The 24,902-nt window shown below is 31.9% G+C and overlaps 1 protein-coding gene across 1 annotated transcript; it reads left to right on the forward strand.

Moving 5' to 3' along the window:
* The first annotated feature begins 7,649 nt into the window (after window positions 1–7,649).
* LOC149174598 (uncharacterized) lies at window positions 7,650–11,291 on the forward strand. The gene is made up of 3 exons (XM_089422637.1): window positions 7,650–7,947; window positions 9,280–10,536; window positions 10,642–11,291. Exons 2-3 carry the CDS (start codon window positions 9,295–9,297, stop codon window positions 10,981–10,983), a joined length of 1,584 nt encoding a protein of 527 aa, XP_089278763.1. The 5' UTR covers window positions 7,650–7,947; window positions 9,280–9,294; the 3' UTR covers window positions 10,984–11,291.
* The last annotated feature ends 13,611 nt before the right edge of the window (window positions 11,292–24,902 follow it).

The raw sequence follows: 24,902 nt of genomic DNA on the forward strand, positions 1-24,902 counted from the left end.
ACTAGGAATCACATCCCATTAGTATAAGGAAACATTCTCCAATGCACAATACTCTTACTATTGCAATCCACGCTAGTGTCTCTCTCTAGTGTTCTCTGACACGTTGTCTGTCTCTGTTATGTTGTTCGATAGTCTTCTGTTTTGCTTGCATCCCCTCTATTCCTTTAAGGTCCTTTCCTTCCATTGGGTTGATTGTTTCCCCTTCCCTTCATGTCATTGAAGTAGGGAAGAATGTAGGAATCTCCTCTTCCCTATCGTATCTTTTCCAACTATTTTGGTGGTGGCTATTTAACTATGCCAGCCAACACCACTGACAACTCTCTCGCAAATTGTGGGTTCGCGTGTCCCATTCATTAGTTCTGGCAAATATAAAATTTATTTTATAATTACAATCATTAAAAAAATAGGGGTCAACATAAAGGATGTTATAAGCCCTGACCCCTTAAATGAAAACTATCCTTGGTGTTTTATGTAAATAGAAAGAAAAGAGACAAAAAATGAGCCTTATAGAACAACTCTTACATTTGATTATTCATAAAAAAATAGGTATAACACCCTCATTTGTTATACCATCTCTTAGGTGGCTTCATCAGGTCCAAAGTGCTTCCATTGTACCTTGACCTACTCTATTACTCGATCCTAGAGCAACCTCTAGTCCAAGATGCATAATGGTTATTGTTATAACTCTTCCTTGGGTTCCACCTATATCACAGGCTAGTCAAACATATGATTAGCATCACGTACATACTTCTTAAGAAAAGAAACCTGAAAAAAAAAAAAACTATGTGCATTCACTATGGGTGGTAAGACCAATCTATAGGCCACTGGCCCCACTCTTTCTAAGATTTGAAATAGTCCACAAAATCTAGGTGTTAGCTTGGCACAAGACCCCACTTTTAGTGAGCTCTTCCTCATGATGATGTGAAGATACACGTGCTCTCCCACTTGGAATTCATTGTGCATCCTTCTTTTCTTCGAGGAAAAAATTGGATTATGTAGATGTTGAAGGCATTTTGTCATATAGGCCTTTCGACTAATGAGAAATAAAAATGAAACCTGTAAAAATTACATAAAATATGCCAAAGTTAAGTGAGATAAAAATCACTTAACTTCTCCTTTTTACCTTTCTTTTTCTGAACCTTTTTCTAGACCTTAGGTTTGGGACCAGCTATTTTGATTTCCAATTCATTTCCAACTATCTGCAAAGGGGCTTCTTTCTTAGTCCAAACTCTCAGAGACATGAGTTCTATTTATACCCCCCATACTTTTTTGGTTGTGATTTTCCCCTTTCTGTTGCTCTGATGCTTAGATCTCTACTAATTTAGTATTTCTAAATCTTGGTTGTGGATCTAGATTGATCCACAACACCCCCATTTGCTTGGTTACCATGTTGGGCCTATGCATCCGTATTTGGATGGTTCTCCATGGTATCTTCTTCTTCTTCTTCAAACACGTGAGGGTTGAATACCTTCCATCCATTTGGCTATTGGGATGATCCAGGTGGATATTGGTGGCCACCCTCCTATTCCACCTAGACCTCCATTCGGTTTCATCAATTTCCTTGATTATAGAAACATTTACTCTTTTTAGCAGTTTTTCGGGTCTTGAACTTCTGGAGCTGTTTTGACCCCCTAAATGACGTTTTTGGTGGTCTGCAACAAGACCTTGGCCATAGTTAGGGGCCTACCGTAACTCCTATAGTACTCAGAGAGATATTTCCAATGAGGTATCATACGCACCAAACGAAGATCATATGACCAAGTTATGACCTCGAGAAGTTGGATGCCCAACTAACCCCAATGGGGCTCACAAACTCTTGATGTTCCATCTCCTGGGGTTAGGGTTTTGGTTGTTTAGGGTTTTCCCTTGTTGTTCAATAATAAAAAGGCCCTTGAGCCTAATTGTAACACAATTCAAAGACATGTTGCCACCACATCTCTTCTTAGAGATAAGCTATCATCACCCGAGCTAGTTTATTTCCATTATTCTTGTACGCATCTTTCAGTTCTTTGATATTAATGAAATGGAGATTTATTTATGCTACATCTCTGTGTTTATGCTTATATATTTATTATGTTGTGTTCCTGCATAATTCCAGATCAGTGGTATCAGATCAGCTCGCTCTTTCTCTATTTTTCTATGAGTGTCCCCAACAAGGTCATGGTATAAGGCATTAGGGCTTGGATTGGTTGAAACTTTGCAATACTAGCCTCGCAAACCCCGACGACCTCCCATGGTGGAAGAAAAGAAAGACGAGGGAGCAGGAGATCCTTTCAAACTATTTCTTAAGGAAGCCCTTTGAGAGACAAAGGAACGCAATGATGGATAACTTTACCTAGATCCTTCTACGACTACCCATAGGCGACACATCTTCATCCAACAAACACTCTGGAGGAGCCATTCCCTTTAAGGTACAAGTCAATTTTGACATTCCCATATTTGAAGGCCAAATAGATGCAGGCATCGTAGATAGATGGCTAAATCTATTGGAAGGATATTTTTTGGTTCATGACTTCTCCAATTGGGAAAATATTACTTTTTCACTCCTAAAAGCCGACCCCCGTGTCAAGGACAGGTGGGAAACCTACTGTGAACAAAATGACGGGAGGGAGCCCTCACTGTTTTCAGCCACGCCCACTTGGAATTATTTCCAAGATTCCATCAAGGAACAATATTACCACGCTATGACAAGGAAGGGATCAAGACGTGCCAGAGTTCACAAATATTTTTCATACCCTTTGCATGAAGTTGGGTATCAAAGATTCTGAGCAACATTTGGTACTCAAGTACCGCAATTGTCTACACAATTACATGCAGGACAAGATGGATTTCTTGGACATATCCTTGCTTGGTGCTATCTATTGATACGTTGTTAAGATTGAGTAGAAATTTAAGTAGAATAAGCGAGACTTTGGATTTGTGAATCCAAAGCAAGGGAAAGGCACCCCCAAATCATAGAACAAAGGAGAGATCCAAGGCAGGGCGACGTAGGACAACTCGTTGAAGACACAAGCAAAGAACAACACCATGAAGACAAAGAAGGACACAAGGAAATAGTGTGAGTTCCATAAGATCCCCACTCACAACACAAGTGAGTATCGAGCCAAGCAATCACTTGTTGCTGAGCCGAAGGCTTCCGAATAAAATGCATGTTTCGACTCTTAGTTAGAACCTGACAAGGGGAATAACAAAGGGAAGCACATTATTGATGCAGAGCCTAGTGCAACCATTGCCACCACCAAGATCCATAAGATTGAGCCCGAAGATCCAGAGGATGGGAAGCAACTCTTCCACTCATAGATGTGGGTGAAGGGTTCTCCATTGCAGTTCATTGTCAATAGTAGAAGCCAAAAAAACATCATTTCAGCAGAGGTCGTGAAGCGGTTAGGCCTACCAACCACACCACACTTGCAACTGTACACCATCGGGTGGCTTCACCGAGGACGATATCTCCCTGTCAGCCAACAATGCCGCTTTCCCTACAACATCAAGCCCTTCACAAATGAGGTACTATATGCTGTTTCTCCTCTTGAATTTTGTGATTTGTTATTAGGCTAACCATACTTGTGGAAGTGTCATGTTTTGTATGAGTCTAAGTCTCACATTGTTATTATTTATTTGGGAAATAAGTTATACAAGATACCAGAGGTAGCACCACCTACTGCCATCTCTTTGATCTCTGCAGAGCAATGCAGTAAGATCATTTCCCACACTGAAAATTTTGTTTTCCTTATGATTCACCCTCAGGCAATAAGAAGATTGTGGCCACATCCACAACCTCCAGACAGGGCTCCTCTGCATGACAACAACAGATGGACAAGGTCATCGAGGAATACAGGGAAATATTCACCTCACCCACAAGGGTACCCCTACACTGTCAGGTCAAGCACTCCATCGACCTAACCCCGTGAAAGCCGCTACCCAATGGACCAATCTACCGATGCTCTGTTCTGGAGAATGATAAAATTAAGAGGTAAGTCCAGGAGCTGTTGTAGAAAATGCCATTTAAAATAATCAAAACATTAAATTTTAAATGGCAAATAACATCATCTATTAAAAAGATCAGAACCAATATCTTCAGGAAATAAATTAGAAGTCAAAAGACACCTAGCAACATAAAGTTAGCAAATTGAGGGTCAAATTGCAGATTTCCAGCAAACAGTTTGAGCAACTTTAGACTTTCAAGCAGAGAATCAATAATTAAAAGATATTTCAAGGCACAATACTTGCAAATAGTTCAAAGTTTCCAACAGATAAAATAGAGATATTATTTTATTTTTTAGTTTATTGTTTAGGATTTTATTCCATAAAAAGTTTAGGAGAGATTACTTCTATATATTGTTTCATTTGTAATGTAAAAAGGTTGGCTTTTGATGCCAAAACCTTGTTGCTTTGTAAAACTTTTATTGCAGAATTCTTAATTGAAGTATTCTAGCTCCAGTTCATGACAAAATTTGTTTTCCCTGATGTTTTTCTAGTATTTTCATATCTTATTTTTGCACATGTTCAAGGTAGCATAGGAGATCTAGGTAAGAATAGATTGAGTGCCAGTCTCTTTGAAATCCCCTTGCAAAATTATAATCATTTAAAGAGACTAATTAATTGAACTGTCTGTCTTAGTTAATTCCTTTACATTTGTTAATTGTTGCATTCTGTCATCTCTTGAATGTGTTATATTTAGCTGTAGAATTTTTCTACACGCATCCACTATGTCTGGTTGATTAAATATTTAATATGACTGCTTAATTATCATGGATTCTCTTATATTCTTCTATCAAATTCTCTAAAAATCAGGTTATTCAGTCAAACTGGATGATTGCACTTTGACCAAGGACTCTGCAAGAGAGGGATTTATTTATGAACAAATATTAGACAATCATCAGTAATGACCCAAAATAAGTCATAGATCCGACCATTGTGCTCCACAGGTTGTTGTCCAGTGACAATGAATAGCGTTAAAAAAGGCCTCGTGACATTTGAGGGAGGCCCCTCTAGTTCAAGGGCCAGCTTGAACCTAAAGACTGGTTGAGTTGGTTTCTGGGTGTAGTTTTGCAGCCAACAACTGCCTACAAGAAACAAGTACAACAATGCTAATGTGGTTCATCTTTAGGACGATTAGATGAAGATAATGTGGTTCATCTTCAAGATGATTAGATGAAGATAATGTGGTTCATCTTCAAGACGATTAGATGAAGAGAATCTGATCCAATAGGAGGAATAAAAAGGGAGGAGAATTTCTACGGGCTCAAAGATTAAGTCATGCATTTTTTAATTTTTCATTAATCATAAGATTATGATAATTGTTAAATTCTATTGAAACCTAAATGGTATACCAAACTTTAAGAAGTTATAAAAATTAATCTAATTTTTTGAATATATATATATATATATATATATATATATATATATATATATATATATATATAATTTTAAAATAAAAAATATAGTATTAAAATTTAATGGTAATTTAAAAATAAGAAATAAAAAAAAAATAGATTTTAATTTTAATTTATTTAATCATACTTTAAAATAATTTTTATATTAAAAAATAAATTAATCCTGAAAATGTGATTAATCCGAAAGACAGTTATCTAAAAAATAAATTATTTTAAATTTTAAAAAATAAAACTATACAAATTATATTGTAATAAACTGAATTTCTAATAAGCTTTCATATATAGAAAGTTTTTGCAATCATGTTATTTAATATATAAATATATAAGATAATTGCTTATCAAAATTTTATGAAAGTTCAAAACTTAAATTTAAAAGTTGATATTTACCTATTTAAAAAGTTGATATTTATATATTAAAAAAAAGGGGTTTATTATATTATTTTTATTTATTTTAATAAGAAAATTTAATAGTGAACAAATTTTAAGAAACATAAATATTTATTAGATAAAATGTTTGATTATCTATTTATTTTAGTTTGCTTCAATTTAATTATAGTTTAACATTGATTTTGTTCATATTTATTTTAATTTGATTTAATTTAAGTACAATTCAATGTTGAGTATATGTTGTTTCACAAGTTCCATATGTATATTCGTTATTTGTTGTTGGACTATCTAACTCTTTTTATACTTGAATAGTCTATAAATAAGTTATTTTTTGTTGGACTATCTTACTCTTTTTGATATTTGAATAGTCTATAAATGACTGGGCCATGAAAAATGCCTTAGGGTGGACATCGACCATATTAACAACCATTTATTTGAGGGTAGCACACTCAACCTATATCTTAGCACTTTGATGCCTTTATTGTTGCAATGTTTCCATCATTAAGGAAATTTCACCCTCTTTGTTTATTTTTTGAGTTTACTCTTGGTTTATAGCATAAGAAATTGCACTTTGTTCTTTGTTATATACATATCTTGACATCTAAGAACTAGATGAATTTCTACTATCTCACAAATTAGACATCAACCCACATGTCTATGTGCAATTTGTGTTTCCAAGCTAATAATTAGAAATCCCACAAGGTTACACCCTCAAACTACATAAATCACCAATTTCAATCTCAATATAACTAGAAACTATGTGAATTGCACATACCCAATGTCGGCAATTTCACTAATTGCATAATAAAAATGACTTAATCCCACTTTTATAGGAAATAGAGTATTCATACTATCACCTTGTCCAACAATTCAATTTAAAAAAACTTGACTAAGAATAAAATTCATTCAATTAAATGATTAAATCCACCACCAACATGTGCCCCTAAAGACCATTGAATCATGCAATTCTAAAAATACTCTATCTAAACTCACACACTCTCTTGAATCATAAATATGAACTAACCAATAATCTAAGACATATTTCTTCAATAATTCCAACTTAAAAAATGTCCATAAATATGTTTAATAAAAAATAAACATCAAATCATCATACACTTCAATCATAATCTTATTTTAAAAATTAATTAAACAAATTAAATTATTTATCAACTTTATATCTATATATATATTAAATTTTTTAACATGAAAATTCATATCTTCTCTATTCCACATACATGAATTAAATTTTAAACAATCTACTAACTAACAAAATAATACACCAATTAAAAAATATCAAATATACTCCCTTCCCAAACTTTATTGGTCCCATTTGTTAGCAACATGATCTTACCATCATCATGATTCAAATGTTGCTTGCCTCCCCCTAAAAGCAAAACTAACTTCCCACTATGGCCAAAGCCAACCCCATTCAAATCATCATCAATAATCTTACGTTATATGCAACAAGTACAATCAAATAATGGGAAATACTCCAAACACAATCACCCTTGGAAAATAATACATGAAAAATTAGAAAGGTGAAGTAAATGGTTAGAGTACATAAAGGAAATTATAGGGCTTCCCATAAAATAAAATGATTGAGAAGCGGCATGGCATGATCTGAATTTGATAGCGTACGCATTGGCACTTAGTTTAATCATAGCCAAATGAATATCACGCACTTACACGATCTACCTACACACCAAACTCCATCAAGGGCCTTTGAAATCAAGCAAGATATGGTTGAGCCCCAAAATCATCATCGCAAGTAACAAATAAAGACCATAATATGCAATTATTATTAAATATAAAGAGTGGCCGTAACGACCCTGATAAGGAAACATCTCAACAGGAGACTAACGGACTGCTAACATTCCAACTGCTTGCCGTTAACCCGCACTCGTTTTTTGTTACCAGTTATCCAACACGGGGGTTAAGCTGTTGGAGTGCCGGACTCTTGGTTAACTTTCAGCGCTCCGCTTCTTTAACCCTGGTTGCTGCTCCTTTTGCTGGCTAGCTGGGATTCGAGGTCGCCAGATGAAGACATAAAGAAAACTATCATCGAATGTCGTTCCGTCGGCCATCAATTGAACTTTGCAGGGCAATGGCGGTGCGTTGTTCGCATGTTTTCTTCTGATCATCGCGTCAGCAGCTTGATTTTGAGGTATTACAGGCACAGCTTCTTTGATATTTCTTTGATTGCTAAACAGTGATTCCATTAAATATTTTGAAGTTTATCTTATCGTAGAGGAATCTTTAGCTTCTTCGTGAGATCCGGTGTTTCCTGATCTTCATCTTATTTAAAAATGTCGATACTGATCAATTAAATACTGGCCACCAGGTTTAACTGTGTTAGTAGAATTTATGCATCTTACCGCTAGCTAGCTTTCATGCTATATTTTAAGTTCAGATTTGAAAAAAGAGTCATGAAGAAGCTCAGTATTCAGCTCTTGATATTAAGCTTTGAGATTCTTGTTGAATTCTATGGATCTTTGCAGTGTCTATGCGAGTATTTTAGTTAAAGGTTTCCGTTCTTTAAAGTCCAGTTGAGCCGGCTAGTGTTCTATTCGATTCTCTAGCTAAAATGTTCTCATGTGAAGTCTATGCATCATTTATTTATATGAATCGGAGGATCTGTGAATCAATGTTCTGAATTCCAGCTGCTGAGTGTAAATTGTTTTGTTATCTGCCTTGTTCCTGATACTTCGTTATCCATTTTAATGAAAGCGGAGATAGTTTTACCCAGAACTTCGGGCAATGACGCGATTTCTGTGCAGATTTATGATTAAGTGTGTTTAATTTTGAACAACGCATCTTCATGCTTTAGACTTCCAGTGGTATATACTCTCCCTTCAGCATGGAGTTGACAGTTGCTGTTCATTGGATCTGTAGTCACATGGACGTGTGGAATACCATAAGTTCTGAGCGAAAATTTTGTGGCTTAAATTTTGTTTCACGGAGTTCTCAATTGCATCTTTAATCACTTTCGTCTGTTAGATAGGCTCACATTTATGAGAGAAATATGTGCATTAGGTAGCTTGCATTTTGAGAGAAATATCTGTGGTTTTATTTATGTTGTACGGCGTTGCTAATTGCCTCTTTAATTACATAATCACATACTCCACATTTCTTTCAGGGAATTATGTGAAATAGGTACCTTGCGTTTTGATAGAAATATTTGCGGTTTGTATTTTCGTTAATTGCATCTTTAATCACGTTTACATAGCTCAAGTTTCATATTGCTGCGACAGAAACTTGTGCATTCGGTACCTTTCGTTCTAAGATAAAATAAAATGTATTGTACGGATTCGTTAGTTGCATCTTTAGTCACATTTATTTGTCGGATGGCTTTAGTTTCACATTGCTGCGTCTCCTGAGAGTTATTTTACAATATACATTTTCTTGTTCAAAAGTGTGCCGACTTGTACCTCAGTTGTAGCCGTATTTCATGGTCGTATAGATTTCTAATGTTTCGCGTTCATTACGCTTGTTGCAGTTTATTGAAATTTGAATGAACTCTCTGTTAGAAACGAAGAAGATCATGAAGACGGAAAATCCTTTTGATGGACAAAGCGAGGCTGAGCTTCGGATGTTTGAGACTGTTTTAAGTCAGAACAGTGATCTTCCCGACCAGCTGTGGGCCAGTAATGAAGATTATACTGATAATCACAAGTTTACTAATATGAGCATCAATTCTTCATCCGGAAACATGTCCGATGACAGCACAGCTTCGAAAGAGGCCTTCCCTGCAACCATGCCAAGTTCCTGGGAAGATGAAGCCTTATCCGACACGGCTCTATATGGAATTAACTTACCTGAATATATGAAAAGCTATAATTCACCAATTGTGCATACAGCCCGCGGTTTTACTGCTCATGATCAATATCTGTCTCAAGAATCCGATAAATCTGTACAAGCAATCACTCGATTGGAATATCAGCTGGCTCGGCTGACTCTCCAATACCACGCACTTGCCGAGAGTTTCAACGATTCCATTCTCCGTTTGCGGCAAGCGGAAGCAGACAACGAGAGAATGAGGAAAGAGAACCTTCAACTGAAAGCATCTAACATGGAGCTTACTATGAGGGAGTCGAAATACTTTCTCGACGACAAAACTTATAACGACATTCCCTTCGATGCCGGCTATTCCGTTATTCAGACACCATCGACATCACTATCAGCGTTCAGCTATAACGACAATCTGGTCAATTCTACTGTCGAATCCTCCACGTTCCTGGACGCTTCAGCGTCTTGCTTCAACAATCAGTTTCCGACGCCGTTAAACAATAGTGCCTCCCACTCAAACGGCTTAATGTCGATCTTATCGTGCCGGGCAGATCCGGAAGGCATCGAAATGCAGCAACCGAGAAGCAGATACATGAAAATAATGAAGAGCATTACAGCAGATGTTTCTGCAAATAGCCCCACAAGCGTTCTCAGCAGCTTCGACGATCCTCATGCCAATTTCAACAATAAATTGATGCATCTAACCTCCAAATCAGCGGCGAATGCAAGCAACTTGGATAAAACAGTTGCCGTAAACAAGCCGACACCTCGGGGCCTACCGAAAAGCATTTCGATTCGCTCATCGGGCTTCTTGAACATGAAGATGAACGGTGTTAATACGCCTTCGCGAGAGGGAGTGAAGAGATCGCCGCAGCTGTCCAAGACAGCACCATCTGTCCTTTCTCCACACCGACCCCATCGCCTTCGGCTCACTGCAACGGCTGACATTGTACCCGTTGCTGTTGCTGTAAGATCAGCTGTCATAATAATAATTGTGATTCTGTTTTGATTTTTCTCTCATTCAGCATGTGAAACTAATATAATCATAATTGTGATGACATTATTGTTTCAGTCGCCAACTGGCCAGGATGTCGACAGAGCACAAGACGTGGAATACGACGTTTACAACCAGGGGATGTTCAAGACTGAGCTGTGTAACAAATGGCAGGATACCGGAGCGTGCCCTTACGGAGATCGATGCCAGTTCGCACACGGGATCGAGGAACTCCGCCCTGTAATTCGGCATCCGCGTTACAAGACAGAGCTATGTCGCATGGTTGCTGCTGGAGACAGGTGTCCGTATGGCCACCGTTGTCACTTTCGTCACGCTCTCACGGAAGAAGAAAAAGCAACGGCAGCAGCAACCAAACAACGCGAACGAGAAAAAGCTACAGCTGCCGCAACCGTATCTTGAAGTCCCAACTCCAATATTTCATTTCTAAAGATTCCATATACGTCCAATTCTTTTTGAATCATATACAAAGCTTAATATGGGAAATATTATTCATTTTTAGTGAATTAATGATATACTGTAGTCGGACTTTAATGCGTGCTGTGTTAAACGACGCAGCAGCAGCTTACAGGAAAGTATAAAATAACCTTAATGAAGGACCTTAATAATTTGGGGTAGTTGTCATCCCTCAAGCTATATCTAGTAATTTGCTATGGAACATTATACAACTCAAAAACTTCCTTTCAATACGAATCTCAGATTCTTTATTGTCCGTCAATAAATGACCTCTTATTTGGTTGGCTGTTTGGTAAATTCCTTTAACCTTTATATTTCTAAAAGATTCCCTATAATTTTTGTACTTCTTAGTGAATGTAATCAATTTTACTTTTTTTTTTTTTGAATTTTTTCAAACACAGGCGTCCAATAAGAGAAGTAAAAATAAAATTAAAAATTACCATCTTGTAGGATTGTTCTTGCAATGTTTTACTCTCACAGAACATGTAAAGTTGTTCTGCTATTGTTTTATACTCTCCGATGACGGCAAGTCAATTGAGCAAGTCTATCACGTAGTTTTAAGTGCTCTTATTAGAAAACTCTCAAACTCTGAGGCATCTGTTATGGTATGCCAATTACCTGTCAGATACTGTTAAAAGCGAGGAACCTTGTGGGAGGGATTTCCCTAGTATCTTCTTTTGTTGATGGAAGTTTTTTTAATGTTTTCCTATGCGTTTCGATAGAAACGAAAGTGAAGGTTAGGTTTTTCGTATTGGATTGCTTCGTAGCTACAGTTTTAAATGTGGATAGTTTTTTCAGTTTTTTTTTGGGATTAAATGAGTATCTAATAGCATTTTTTATGTGGTAGTTTCAATTAAATTTAATTAAATAAATAAATTGAAATATATATTTTTAAATAACACATATATAAAAATATATATTTATAAGATAAAAATTACATTTAAATTATATCATCAATTGCTTATCTCAAAATGGTCTATTTAAATTAGACAATTTGGAAATATATTAAAAAAAAAAAAAATTATCTCTAAGATAAAAATTGAATTACATCATTAATTGCCTATCTCAAAATGTCATATTTGAATTGTTGATTTGGGCATGGCTAATGATATGGGGATAAAGTTGTTCAAAGAGTGCATAAAAATGTGAAACCAATTAGGGTTACTTGTTTCCACACAAGTGGAAACGAGTTATGCCAATAGTGTGATAATAGTGTGATATCTTAATTAGTTGAAAATTGTGAATTTTGTCTGGAGTAACTTTGAAATTTTATTAGTTAGTATAAGAATTAATAATTGTATTTTATTTTTAAATAAATAAATATAAAATTTAAATATAAAAATATAATCGTAAGTGTTGTAAAATAATAATAATAATAATAATATAATTTTAAATATGATTATAGTTAAATTAGAGATAAAATTGATGTATGCGATTTTCGTATTTGTGATTTAAAAGATTTTTTTTTTTTTTACAATTAATTTGATTACTAAAATTAAAAAAAAGTGTACATACTATATCCTAAATCTCTTAAATGTAAACATATAGTCTTAACTATTAAATAGACTCAAAGTGTACATTTCATCTAACATATAAAATATTTTACAAATTAATATATAAATTAAATTTAAATAAACTATTATTGATTTATATTGATTCAAGATTATTAAATATTGATTTTTTTTCGTGTTCATATATATATATATATAATGTTTTCTCTCATATATATGAGGTTAAATTTAAGTGTTTTTTTTAAAAGGTCATAGGTGTAAATTGAGAGGATGATAGAATATGTGGAGTATGTACACCTTAGTAAAATTAGATAATCAAATCACTATGTTGAATGGATTCCATATCCCATGAATAAATAAATATCATATAACAATTTGATGTCTAACTTGAAGTTGACTCTAAATTAAATTATTGTCACAAAGTTAATCATTATTTGAATATTATAGGAGCCATAGGGAAGTACACAAGGACTCAACAAGAGAATCCTATTAGATAGATTGATATAGCTAAAGGAAAAAATTGATAGTATTGAATGCAAGTTGACCATTCTAGCGGAGATGAGCTAACATCTCCTTTCTCCTCGAATGAGGGTAGTTACCAGCCAACACATTTTTTCCAATAGTTTTTATGACTCATTGGTTTTTTTGCTTGTAACATTAGTAGTCTATCTTGTCTTCTCATGTTGATGTATGTCAAGCTAAGGCACAATTCTAAGTTTTTATTTACAAGATGCTCTAGTTAGAGGTCTTAACAACCTCGAGACTCTGTACTTATATTACTAGTATAGTTTCCCTTAAAGCCTATTAGAGAAAGTTTTTAGTTTATATAATCTTCATTTAACATAACATAAAGTTAAAAAAAAAAAAATATTCCACTTAAAATATAAATCCAAAAAAAATAACTTTTCACTTGAGTTAAACTAACTAAAAACATATATCACATTAAAAAACATAAAAAATAATATTAATATTCAATATATTTTATTTACCTTAAATTAAGTTATATGTTATAATATATTTGAATTTATGAAAGATCATAAATATCAACCATCAATATTTCCAACTATGATAAAACTTATAAAATAATAACAAGGAAAAAGAAATGATAGGTTACATCATTTAATTAATATACCAAATATGTAGGGAATATTAAAAATTAAATTTTATGTTATAATATATCTAATTAATATATTAAATAGGTAAGGAATATTGTATATATTGTTAGTTGATTAATTATGCTAAGAGACATTCTATAATTTAGTAGGGGGAGATGTAGTATTTGTAAATGAGTGTAAATATATAAATATTGACTCAATACGGGGAGATATTGTGGTTGTAAATGAGTGGAAACATTTATGTGCTCATCAAATGAAGCATTAGATTAGAAAATAATGACAAAGCATAACGTCCACTAAATTAAAAAAGTAATAAAAATAATAAATCTATTTAATTTGTTGTATTGTAATTTTGTGTTTAATAATAAAATTAGAAACAATTTTTTCCATATATATATATATATATATGAGAAACAAGTGTAGCAAGACATTTAGTCCTTTCCACTCAAGTTAGAAATTAAGTTTTGGGAAAAATTACAAAGAATTAAAGTATGCATTGGTCTAATAAATTGAGATGTGAACTCAATGAACACTTTTCAAGGATTTTATTTTTGGATGGTTTTTCTGTAAAGCTTAAGAATAAAAAAACACTACCCAAATATCTAAAAATCATGTATGAATATTGCCATGTGAGAAATTTATCCACAAGGTATTATATTGTGCAAATGCCCCAATAAGACACAATTTTTTCCATATATATATATATATATATATATATGAGAAACAAGTGTAGCACGACATTTAGTCCTTTCCACTCAAGTTAGAAATTAAGTTTTGGGAAAATTACAAAGAATTATAATATGCATTGGTCTAATAAATTAAGATGTGAAAATGAACACTTTTCAAGGATTTTATTTTTGGATGGTTTTTTGTAAAGCTTAAGAATAAAAAAACACTAACCAAATATCTAAAAATCATGTATGAATATTGCCATGTGAGAAATTTATCCACAAGGTATTATATTGTGCAAATGCCCCAATAAGACCTTCAAAAGTTATGGTATAATCAAATGTTTAAAAAAAATATATTTTTAATAATATTGAAAAATATATATTTATTTTTCAAAATTAAACATTATAAGTTGCATTGGTCAGTGCTAAACTAATAGTGGAAATCAATCAATTGCTATTGTTTTGCCTCCACAAGAACTAATTGTAAGGATTCATATTTCAAAACATATAATTAATAAACATATAATTAAAAAAAATCTGTCTATCTATATCATCAGTGATATGCATATCACATTACAATATTAAATTAAATAAATTATAAAACAAGAATTTTAAGAAAATTAAAAATAAAATCTATATTAATGAAATTATAAAACATTTAACTATATGTATCATTGTGGTTTTAATAAAATTAAAAATAAGAGTATATTTAAATATAGAAATGTGAAGTACAATTCAATTGGTGATTGCTATATTATGGAGTATGATGTTAACTGTGAGATTCAATGTTTAAATTTCCCATGGGTCAAATAAATAAAAGAAATGTGAAATTTATATAAACTTAAATAATATTAGTAAGAACCAAAATAGATCCAAATTTCTCAAGGTGCAAATTTTACACAAATTTTACTCTCAAAATGAGGTTTGCATTTTCAGATATTTGTCCCCTCTTGGTGCTTGTTAGATTCAACTTAAGATGGATCTATCTTGGTTATAAATTAAATTGTATGTTACAATATATTTAATTTATTAAAGATCGCAAATATCACCGATTAATACTTCCATCCCAATAAAACTTGTGAATGTTTGTTATTGATATGTGAAACTATTTAATAAACATTCCCAGTCCACATGGGTGTCTTATCTTGACTGGTTGGATTTTTTCTTGGGTCTCCTCTCCTCTACTAGGAGCTTTGAACCTTGGATGCCTTAAAGAACGAAACCCTCAAAATCCAATTGTACTAGTCGTATTTGAATTCTTAAAAGGACATGAGATTGATTCACTTAAGTGTGACCACCTCAAGATTGCACCTAGACCGCACCAACCTTTAACATGGTTGGAATTCTTTTGGTGTCTCGTCTCGATTGGTTGGATTTTTTTGTTGTATCTCCTCTTGAAAACCCTTATGACTATTCTCAATTGGTTGGATTTTTTTTAATATGTCTCCTCTTGACTATCCTTAACATGGTTGGATTTTTTGGGGGTCTCATCTCCATTGGTTGGATTTTATTTTGTGTCTCCTCTTAGGTTATTACGAGTTTTGAACCTTGGCCAACTTAAATAATGAAACCCTCAAAATCCAGCCACATTTTACCACTATCTCAAGGTGTCCCCTTCCTTTTAGGGTAAGAGACCCTCACGAAATTTGAACCTTGTCCAAAGCGAAAAACTCCTTATTTTTCACCATTGAATCTAATATCTTGGATCCATTCTAAATAAATTAGTTAATTGATTTAATTACAATTTAAACCCATTGGTATAAAAAATTCTAAATATAATTTCATTTTGAAGTAATACTTTACAAAGTCCAAAAAAATATGAAGATATAAAGCATAAAGCATGGCTATGTGGTTTAAGAAGAATGTCACTTTAATAAATCCAACTGACTTGCAAAAACTAAAAAGTTGAACCTTGTCCAAAGTGAAAAACTCCTTATTTTTCACCATTGAATCTAATATCTTGGATTCATTCTAAATGAAATTAGTTAATTGATTTAATTACCATTTAAATCCATTGGTATAAAAATATTCTAATTATAGTTTCATTTTGAAGTAACACTTTAGAGAGTCCAAAACAATATGAAAATATAAAGCATGGCTATGTTTCAAGAAGAATGTCACGTCAATAAATCCAACTTGCTTGCAAAAACAAAAAATTTGAACCTTGTCCAAAGTGAAAAACTCCTTATTTTTCACCATTGAATCTAATATCTTGGATTCATTTAAATGAAATTAGTTAATTGATTTAATTACCATTTAACTCCATTGGTATAAAAATATTCTAAATATAATTTCAACGTAAAAACATTTTAAATATAATTTTATTTTGAAGTAACACTTTACCGAGTCCAAGACAACATGAAGATACAAAGCATAAAGTATGGCTATGTGGTTGAAGAAGAATGTCACTTTAATAAGTCCAGCTGCCTTGCAAAAAACTTGTAAATGCAAAAAACCACCAACTTATAAAAGCATTAGGGCTTAGGTTGAAGTTGTGCAAGCATCAAGGAACTACCATAATGGGTTTGTAGACAATAACAAGTAAACAATAAACAAAACACGAATAAATTCATGTAGAAAAAAAGCCAAATGCTTAATCTAACTTTGGAAAAATAACATTTAACCTTAGTTCCAAATACATGGTTCTCTAGGTGCATGTATACAAAAAGTTTTAAAATATTAAAATATTATACTTTAATAAAAAATATTAAAACCTCTCATAATACAAATACATGATTTCCTAGGTCCAATACAGAAAATTATAGAGAACAGAAAATCCCTCATAGCACAAGTTGTAGGGAAGAAAGGTGAGCAGCGACATGCCATCAAGAAGGACTTAAATTTCAATATAGTATTTTAGATTGTGGGCCTATTATAGCTGAGGATAAAACTTCTACTTTAAACCATCATGCAACCTTATTCAACTAAATGAAAACCAGGATGACATTCAAAAAATAGTTTTTTTCAATTCTCTAAATTATAATGGTTAACACTTTTGTTTCACTTTCTAATAATTATAATTTTATACATTATAATAAATGACATTTTTGTTTTTCTATAACATTGATTAATTGAGATTGACTCTCATCTAATTTCCTTAATTTCTTTAATAATATATTAATGATAATTTTATAATAAAATATTAATATAAATTTAATTTAAAAAAATACTCTATAATATTTATTCCACTCATTCATATATATATATATATATAATTTCCACTCATTCATATATATATATAAATAATTTGTAACATAAATTATATAATACATAAATAGAAACTATTATAGCAAATATAATTTGCAAACACATGAAAGATCGACAACATAACATAAACAATATTATAACGAGAACCTCATAACGATTGTATAGCATCCTTGAAATAGTAGGTTTAAGAAAAGACAAGGCTACGCGATCATGAAAGTAAAAATGTGGTGGTTGAATGGGACTATCCTCGAAGCATTTCCCCATGGTCAAAAAGTGAAAACAATAATCCATGGAGGTAAAGTGTTTCTCCCCTCTCTTAATTTTATATATAAAAAAAAAGAATGGTGTGGATCAAGGAGATGCACTTATAATATATTGGATATTATTTATCGAAATTAATTAAATATGGATTTTAAGATTATTAATCACTAAAATATGGTTTGTTTGGAGTAGTTTAATTGATAATCACTATAGAAATAACGTCTTATTAAAAAGAAAGTTTTCGGGTTCAAATCTTGTATTATTTCCCATTTAAATCAAAACTTAAACATAATAATAAAAATGTAATCCTACCAAACTTAAAAAAAAACAATCATTAAAAGCTAGCTTAGGTTTCTGTTGTACAAGCAAAAAATCAATAACATAGACGATCATAGACTTCCTAAGCTAACTTTAAATTCTAGCCAAAACCACCTAAGGCTCAATCGAGGGTGGCATAAAGACACAAGGGCCTGGTTAAACTATTGGGAGATCAACGAAAATGATGCATTGCAAAACATAAATAACATTAAAGATATTGTTACTTCTAAGTTCAAAGAAAAAATGTGGTGTGAGAAAGACTTAGCGGCTAAAAGAAAATTAAGTTATTATAAGAAGGTCATCAACCCCACCCTAGAAGATCAAAAGTATCTCTCTATTTTAACTAGCTCAAAGAAGAAAATTAATATAGCAAAGATTAGAATGAATTCTCATGAGCTCCATAGTGAAACAGGTCGTTGGGCAGTTCCTAAAACGCCATGGACGGAAAGGAGCTGCCATATATGTGAGAATAGGAACATCGAGGATGAAAACCACTTCCTCTTAGAGTGCCCCGCATATAACCACATTAGATCTCAGTTTCACAATCTTTGCTACAATACTGACCTTCCTAGCCTTTTACAATGTCAAAATTATAGTGAGCTCGGGAGGCTTCTCTCCAAGCTTTTTGAGCATAGGAATAAAATCTTAAATCAAAATAGATAATTTGTTTCTTTAGGTCGGATAGACCATTATTTGGTCTCAGTGGACGTTAACCATCATCATCATCAATAAAAAATACTTATAACTAAAAATAAATTTAATATATTCAATATTACTTATGAAAATTAATTAAATATAAATAAATAAAATAAATTTACTTACTTATTAATCTATATATATATATAATTTAATAAACAAATTTAAATAATTTAAATTTAACATTTTTTAATTATAATATAAAATATATATTATTTAAGAATCAAATTTTATTAATTCAAATTTAACATTTTTTAATTATAATATAAAATATATATTTTTTAATAATCAAATTTTATTAATTTAAATTTCACATTTGTTAATTATAATATAAAATTACTTATTATAAAAAAAAACTTCAATTTACAAATTAAAATATATACCATTAATTTTAACTAAAACTAATAAAAAAAAATTAATATCACCCGACAAAAAAAAAAGTAAAATATCATTATAATAATTCATATTACTTAATAAAAATATAAAAACATAGGTAACTAGCATTTCTTTACGTTTTGATAATAAGTAAAATATCATTATAATAATTCATATTACGTAATAAAAATATAAAAACATAGGTAACTAGCATTTCTTTACGTTTTGATATGCTTAGCTCTTTTATATTTTTTTGTAAATTTTAACATTTTGAAAGAATTTTTTTATTTTATAAATAATAATTTTTTATATATATTTAATTTAATAATAAATACAAGAGTGAATTTAATTGGTGATTTGTGTTATGAAGTATTATATAAATTTAAGATTCAAGGTCTAAATCTTTATGGATATTTATCTCACATTTTTTTTGGTTTAATTCAGTTATAACTTTAAAATAAGGTAATTTAACTTTACAAGTTAGTTTTGTTTTAAATTCAATAAGAAATTATTGTAACTGTAAGTTTGAGTTATTAATTTGCACAATCAAAGTGCCCCAAATTTTTTATAAAATATTGAATATAACCAAAATTCACCATCTTACTCAAATTTTAATGAAAAAACAAAAAGTATCTAATAAAATTAGATTATTTTTATTATTATTTATAACTAAATAATATAACTTTTTAAAGATTTCTTTCTTTAGTTTATTATTTTTTTTTTAAGATAAATATTCATGTATTTTATATAAGAAATATATTTATAAAGTGTTGAATATAAACTTAACTCACAATTTTACCCAAAGTTTATCATGACACTTGCAGGAATTAAGCCTAGGTGGGGAGGATTCCAATCATTCTTCCCAACTACTCTTCCTAAAATTGGGAGAAAACCAATTAACTTTCTTTAGTTTATTAATATTTACAATTATATAATATATTCTTTTAAAAAAAATAATATTAATAAATATCATGTTATTTGGGATTGGGCCTCTGTGATAATGTGGAAGTTAACATGACTTCACCTTTATAGCATTTACACATTTACACAAATATTTAGTTTTTGAATTCTTTATTTAACATATTTTTATGGATTCCATATGAGGAATAACTTGTTTTTGTTTTTGATGAAGTATTCATTCTTAATAACAAGATTAGAAGCTATTACATTAAAATTTATCATCCTCATAAAAATTAAGTCCAAATAATATATATATATATATATATATATATATATATATATATATATATATAATCACCTCTCACTCTTTATATCCATATAAAATGGAATTGTTATATCTTATCTTATGAGAATACAATATTTTCCTTTATTATATTACAATTTTACAATTTAAAAAAGAAAGTTCTCATATAATAATAATATCTGAGAAGAATGGCCTAGAGTATGCCCAAAAACTACTTCTGCTTGGCTAAGAGCTCGTCTTCCTCGGACGTAAGGAGATAAGTTAACAACCCAAGACCCAGAGGCATTTGGCAGGAGTGAAAGCCTGCCCCCTTATGAACCACCAGCGGGTTATTCCAGGTGGCATGGTTTTCCTTAAATAACGATGATGAGTGAGCGTGCATTTGTGGATAACAACTAGAGATCATTGTCCTCATTGTTGGTTTGACAACTCAGTTATGATAACTACTAGAGATCGTTGTCCTCATTGTTGGTTTGACAACTAAGTTATGATAGGTTTTCCCACCTGTGAAAAGAAAGAAAAAAAATATCTGAGATGCTCGTAGATATATTAAGGAGTTGAGAGTGCACGCATATTTATCTATAATGAAATTAAAATATTGAAAATCTGAGGCTACTCATTATATATTAATGTTTCATTCATATTATGATACTCTTTGGTTGAACTTGTAGACAATTTGCAAATCAATGTGAATGAATGATGTAGTGAATGTGTGAGTTAATATTCTTTGATGTGACTAAAAAGGTTTGTTTCTAAATGCGTGATTCAAATTTAGATTTTATTATTATTATTATTATTATTGTTAAAGTTTAATTTAAATGGTGTTTATAAGCGATAAAGTAGATGTTGGAAAAAATTATCATTGATGTTAAAGGGTGAATGGATTATTGATGATATACTTGCAAAAAGACAATGAATTTGGATGGAAGACCACTCTAGATCGGTGGTCCTCGTCATACCATTTCGTTTGATAGGTGGTATGCCTTGTGGATCTTCTTAGTTTGAGAGATATTCAAGCTTGAAGGTTGATGCCTCAAATGATGGGTGTATCTCTAGCTCATGCCCCATGAATCCATGGCCTTAATATCTCATTGTTAACCCTATAAGGAGGTCAAATTGTAATTTAAATTGGCCTAAGTACATGTGGTCAAGTCAGCTTGAAAGGGGTTATTATAAAAGACAAAAATTAATATTTTTGTAAGAAGTATAAGCCTCCTCCAACAAGTCAAATTTCCTCTTATAGGTCAGCTTCATAAAAGTTTTTTATTGGAAAACATCTTGTATTTTTGTTGCCTGGTCAACCCCAATTTAGCCCCCACCCTCTTTCATGTATAAAAGGGGCACTTGATTTCCCTCTAAACACATTGAACTCTCAAGAAGTATCTGCAAGATTCACTGAGGTCGTGAGCTTGTTGAACATCTAGAGAAGAATGCTAAAGTTCCTAAGATTTGTGGACTTTATTGCTTTATCTTTTTGTAAGATTTTCGCTGGGATAAAATCAAGCTTCTAAGGCCCAATCTGAGGCCAATCCTGATCCAAAATTTGCAATGCTTAAGAAAATAAGGCTAAGTTATTTGAGGACTATTTATGAGCCCAAGTTAGGGTTATTATGATCATTGATAAGGGTTTTTTATAGGGCCATAAAAGCCGCAGACCCGAGGGTTAAAAATGCATTTTTTAACCCATATTTAAGGAGCCAAACTACTCCTATAAACAACTACAAAAGTAAGGAGTATAGGCTTGTGAAGACCACTAGAGAAGGAATATTTTTGGGCCATAAAAAAAGGTTGAGGTTACCCATAGAAGAAGAGCGATTCTAGCCACAAGAGAAGGAAATGTATTAGGATGGGTTTAAAACTCTTGCAAGTATATGAGTTTAAGCTTGTAACAGAACTTCAAGTTATGCTTGTAGAAGACCTGTTTGAAGAACAATCTTGAAACAAAGTCAAGACAAAGACTAAGGAAAATTAGTGACAACAATGATCATTATATTCAAATCACTTCCATGTCAATATGATGTTCAGACATATGATTCATTTTATTGAAATTATTTGGTTCTATGGTTTGCTATAAAATGAGGTGATTTCTTGACAGGTTAATTCAAGATTTGAATCTACAACAATCAGTTTAAATGAGAAATATCAAAGATTGTGTGTTGGGACAACAATAAAGTTATAAGTTTTAGATACTATTGTAATTAGGTCACTATCCCTGGTATGGGAGCCCAAAATTTTTTGTTCTATATTTTATTATAAAGGGTGGCAGGGTGGTGCTAGGGAAAGAAGTCACAACTTCCTTTAGGAGGTTGTTGCCTCCTTCCAGTGGGAGCTAGTAAATCAAGGGTTGTATCCCTTCCAATCACAGTTCGTAAAGTCAGAAGTTGTAGCTCCTTATCAAGATATGAATAAAATTTTAATACGAATCTTGTGTAATTCTGATGTGGTATGATTGGTTAATGCTCAGTGATATTAAATTGTAATAAAAAGTGAAATATTGATTCAGCCCCCTCTTTTGTATTTCCAACAATTGGTATTAGCACAGGTTTCCCTCAAACAATCTAATCATTGGAAGGAATATCATGATCAAATATGGATAAAACGGAAGGCATCTATAGAAGAACAATTTAGGTATTTGATGGAAATGCTTATCCATTATGGAACAATTGCATGGAAAACTACTTGAAGGCTTTAGGAGTGAATGTTTTGCTCTTCATTGTTAATGCATACAATGCTCCTAAAGCTCCTCTAATAGATCATAATGAAAAGAATTTGTTTAGTTGTAATTCAAAGCTCATTAGAGTAATTTTGAGGTCTCAAATGGGTCTCATAAGAAAAATGTACAACCAAAATAAACTTTATAAGAACCAATAGGATTCAAGATGATGATGTTAACCATGGGGGATGGTTCACCATTTTTGGAGTAAAAAAGTAAAAAGATTAAAAAATAATAAAATAATAAAACTATTTTTTGAACTCGCATTTTCAACTTATCTCCCTAATGTTTTACTCAAATTTAAAGTGAGAGTACTCGTTGGATGAAAAATTTATTTCCTCATCCAAAGAGTACCCATGTTGCATAGTTTCGATGGACTCTTCTACACGAAAATTGAGAAATACATGAAAAAACATGATTGCAATCACATTTTTCATGTATTTCTCATTTTTCATGTAGAAGGGTCCATTGAAAGTATGCAACATGGGTACTCCTTGGATGAGAAATCAAATTATGCATCCAACGAGTGTTCCTGCTTGAAATTTGAGCCAACCCATAGGGAGATAAGTTGAAAATACGAGTTGAAAAAATAGTTTTTTCCTTTTTCCCTCTAAAATTTGATGATGTAATCTAATCTTATTTTATTATTTCTACTATTATCTTATAATTTCCTTAGGAGGCCCATTTTACCAAAGTAAAGTCATTTGCCTCACCAAGTTACCAATGTCATCCCTCTAGAGAGTTCATGTCATCCTGCTCATGGACACACCCATTCACTTATGGAAGAAGGCTAAATAAAGCCTATTTGCACCCCTCATTTGGAACATATACACGTATCATTTGAATAATCTATCTCTGAAGTATAAAAAGGATGAAGTACCGAAAGACAAGGAGAAATCTAAATATCCTCACTCAAGCAATAGGAGAATTTCATTATATATCTCTGAGGTAGTTCATTTTACACACACACACACACACACACACACACACACACACACACACACATATATTTGAGGCAATTCATTGTATATTTCTGAGGCAAATAACTACTTGTTATATGTCTCTGAGGCAATTAACTGATTGTATATACATCTCTAAGGAAAGGAACAATTATGAAAAAACAATATGAGAAATTTCATAAGTATTGAAGCATTACAAGGAAGATTATTATCTCTGCAATGATGCAAGCTACATGAATGACATTATCTCTAAATATGTGAGTTACAAGGATACTAGTAATTTTGTAATGCGAGCTATAGAAAGAGTACTATCTTTGTGGAACAACGACCGACATGTGGAAAAAACATGATAGAGTTTGGAGGGTTAACTTGGTACTTGGTTTGTTGATTAGTTTGACTTATATTTCTCTTGTTGATGAAGAATCTATAAGGAAAGGAATGATGGGTTTTCCCCTTGTGGGCTTTTCCCTCGCCTCTGGCCTAATTTATGTGTCTCTTGTCTTTTTCTACATTGTATTTATATAATTTCTTGATGACCTAATGAATGAAGTAAAAACTAAATTCTCTCTTATATTGGAATTTCAACATGGTATCAGAGCAAGGAAGATTAAAGAGTAGTCTAAGGAAAATATGACAAGGAAAAACTGATGGACATGTTTGCCTCTTTCTCTAGTATCCATTACAAATCAAGTCAGAACTAGAAGGAATTATGAGGCTCTATAATAAGAGTGTGAAAGGATCTCATAGATTTCTATGGTAAAAGGTATCAAAATCTATTGAAGAAGTGTGATCTGAATTTCCTGTGCAAAAGGATCAATTCCCTGAAATAAAAAAC

Source organism: Pinus tabuliformis, chromosome 4_1 (genome assembly GCF_031772625.1).
Source record: "Pinus tabuliformis cultivar Carrire ecotype Pingquan chromosome 4_1, CPIR1, whole genome shotgun sequence".
NCBI classification, from domain to species: Eukaryota; Viridiplantae; Streptophyta; class Pinopsida; order Pinales; family Pinaceae; genus Pinus; species Pinus tabuliformis.

Bases quoted from the DNA above. Each gene is read 5' to 3' on its own strand.
- LOC149174598 (XM_089422637.1), top strand. From the start codon at position 9,295: ATGAACTCTCTGTTAGAAACGAAGAAGATCATGAAGACGGAAAATCCT. The intron at 10,537-10,641 runs GTAAGATCAGCT...TTATTGTTTCAG, and splicing joins TTGTACCCGTTGCTGTTGCT to TCGCCAACTGGCCAGGATGT.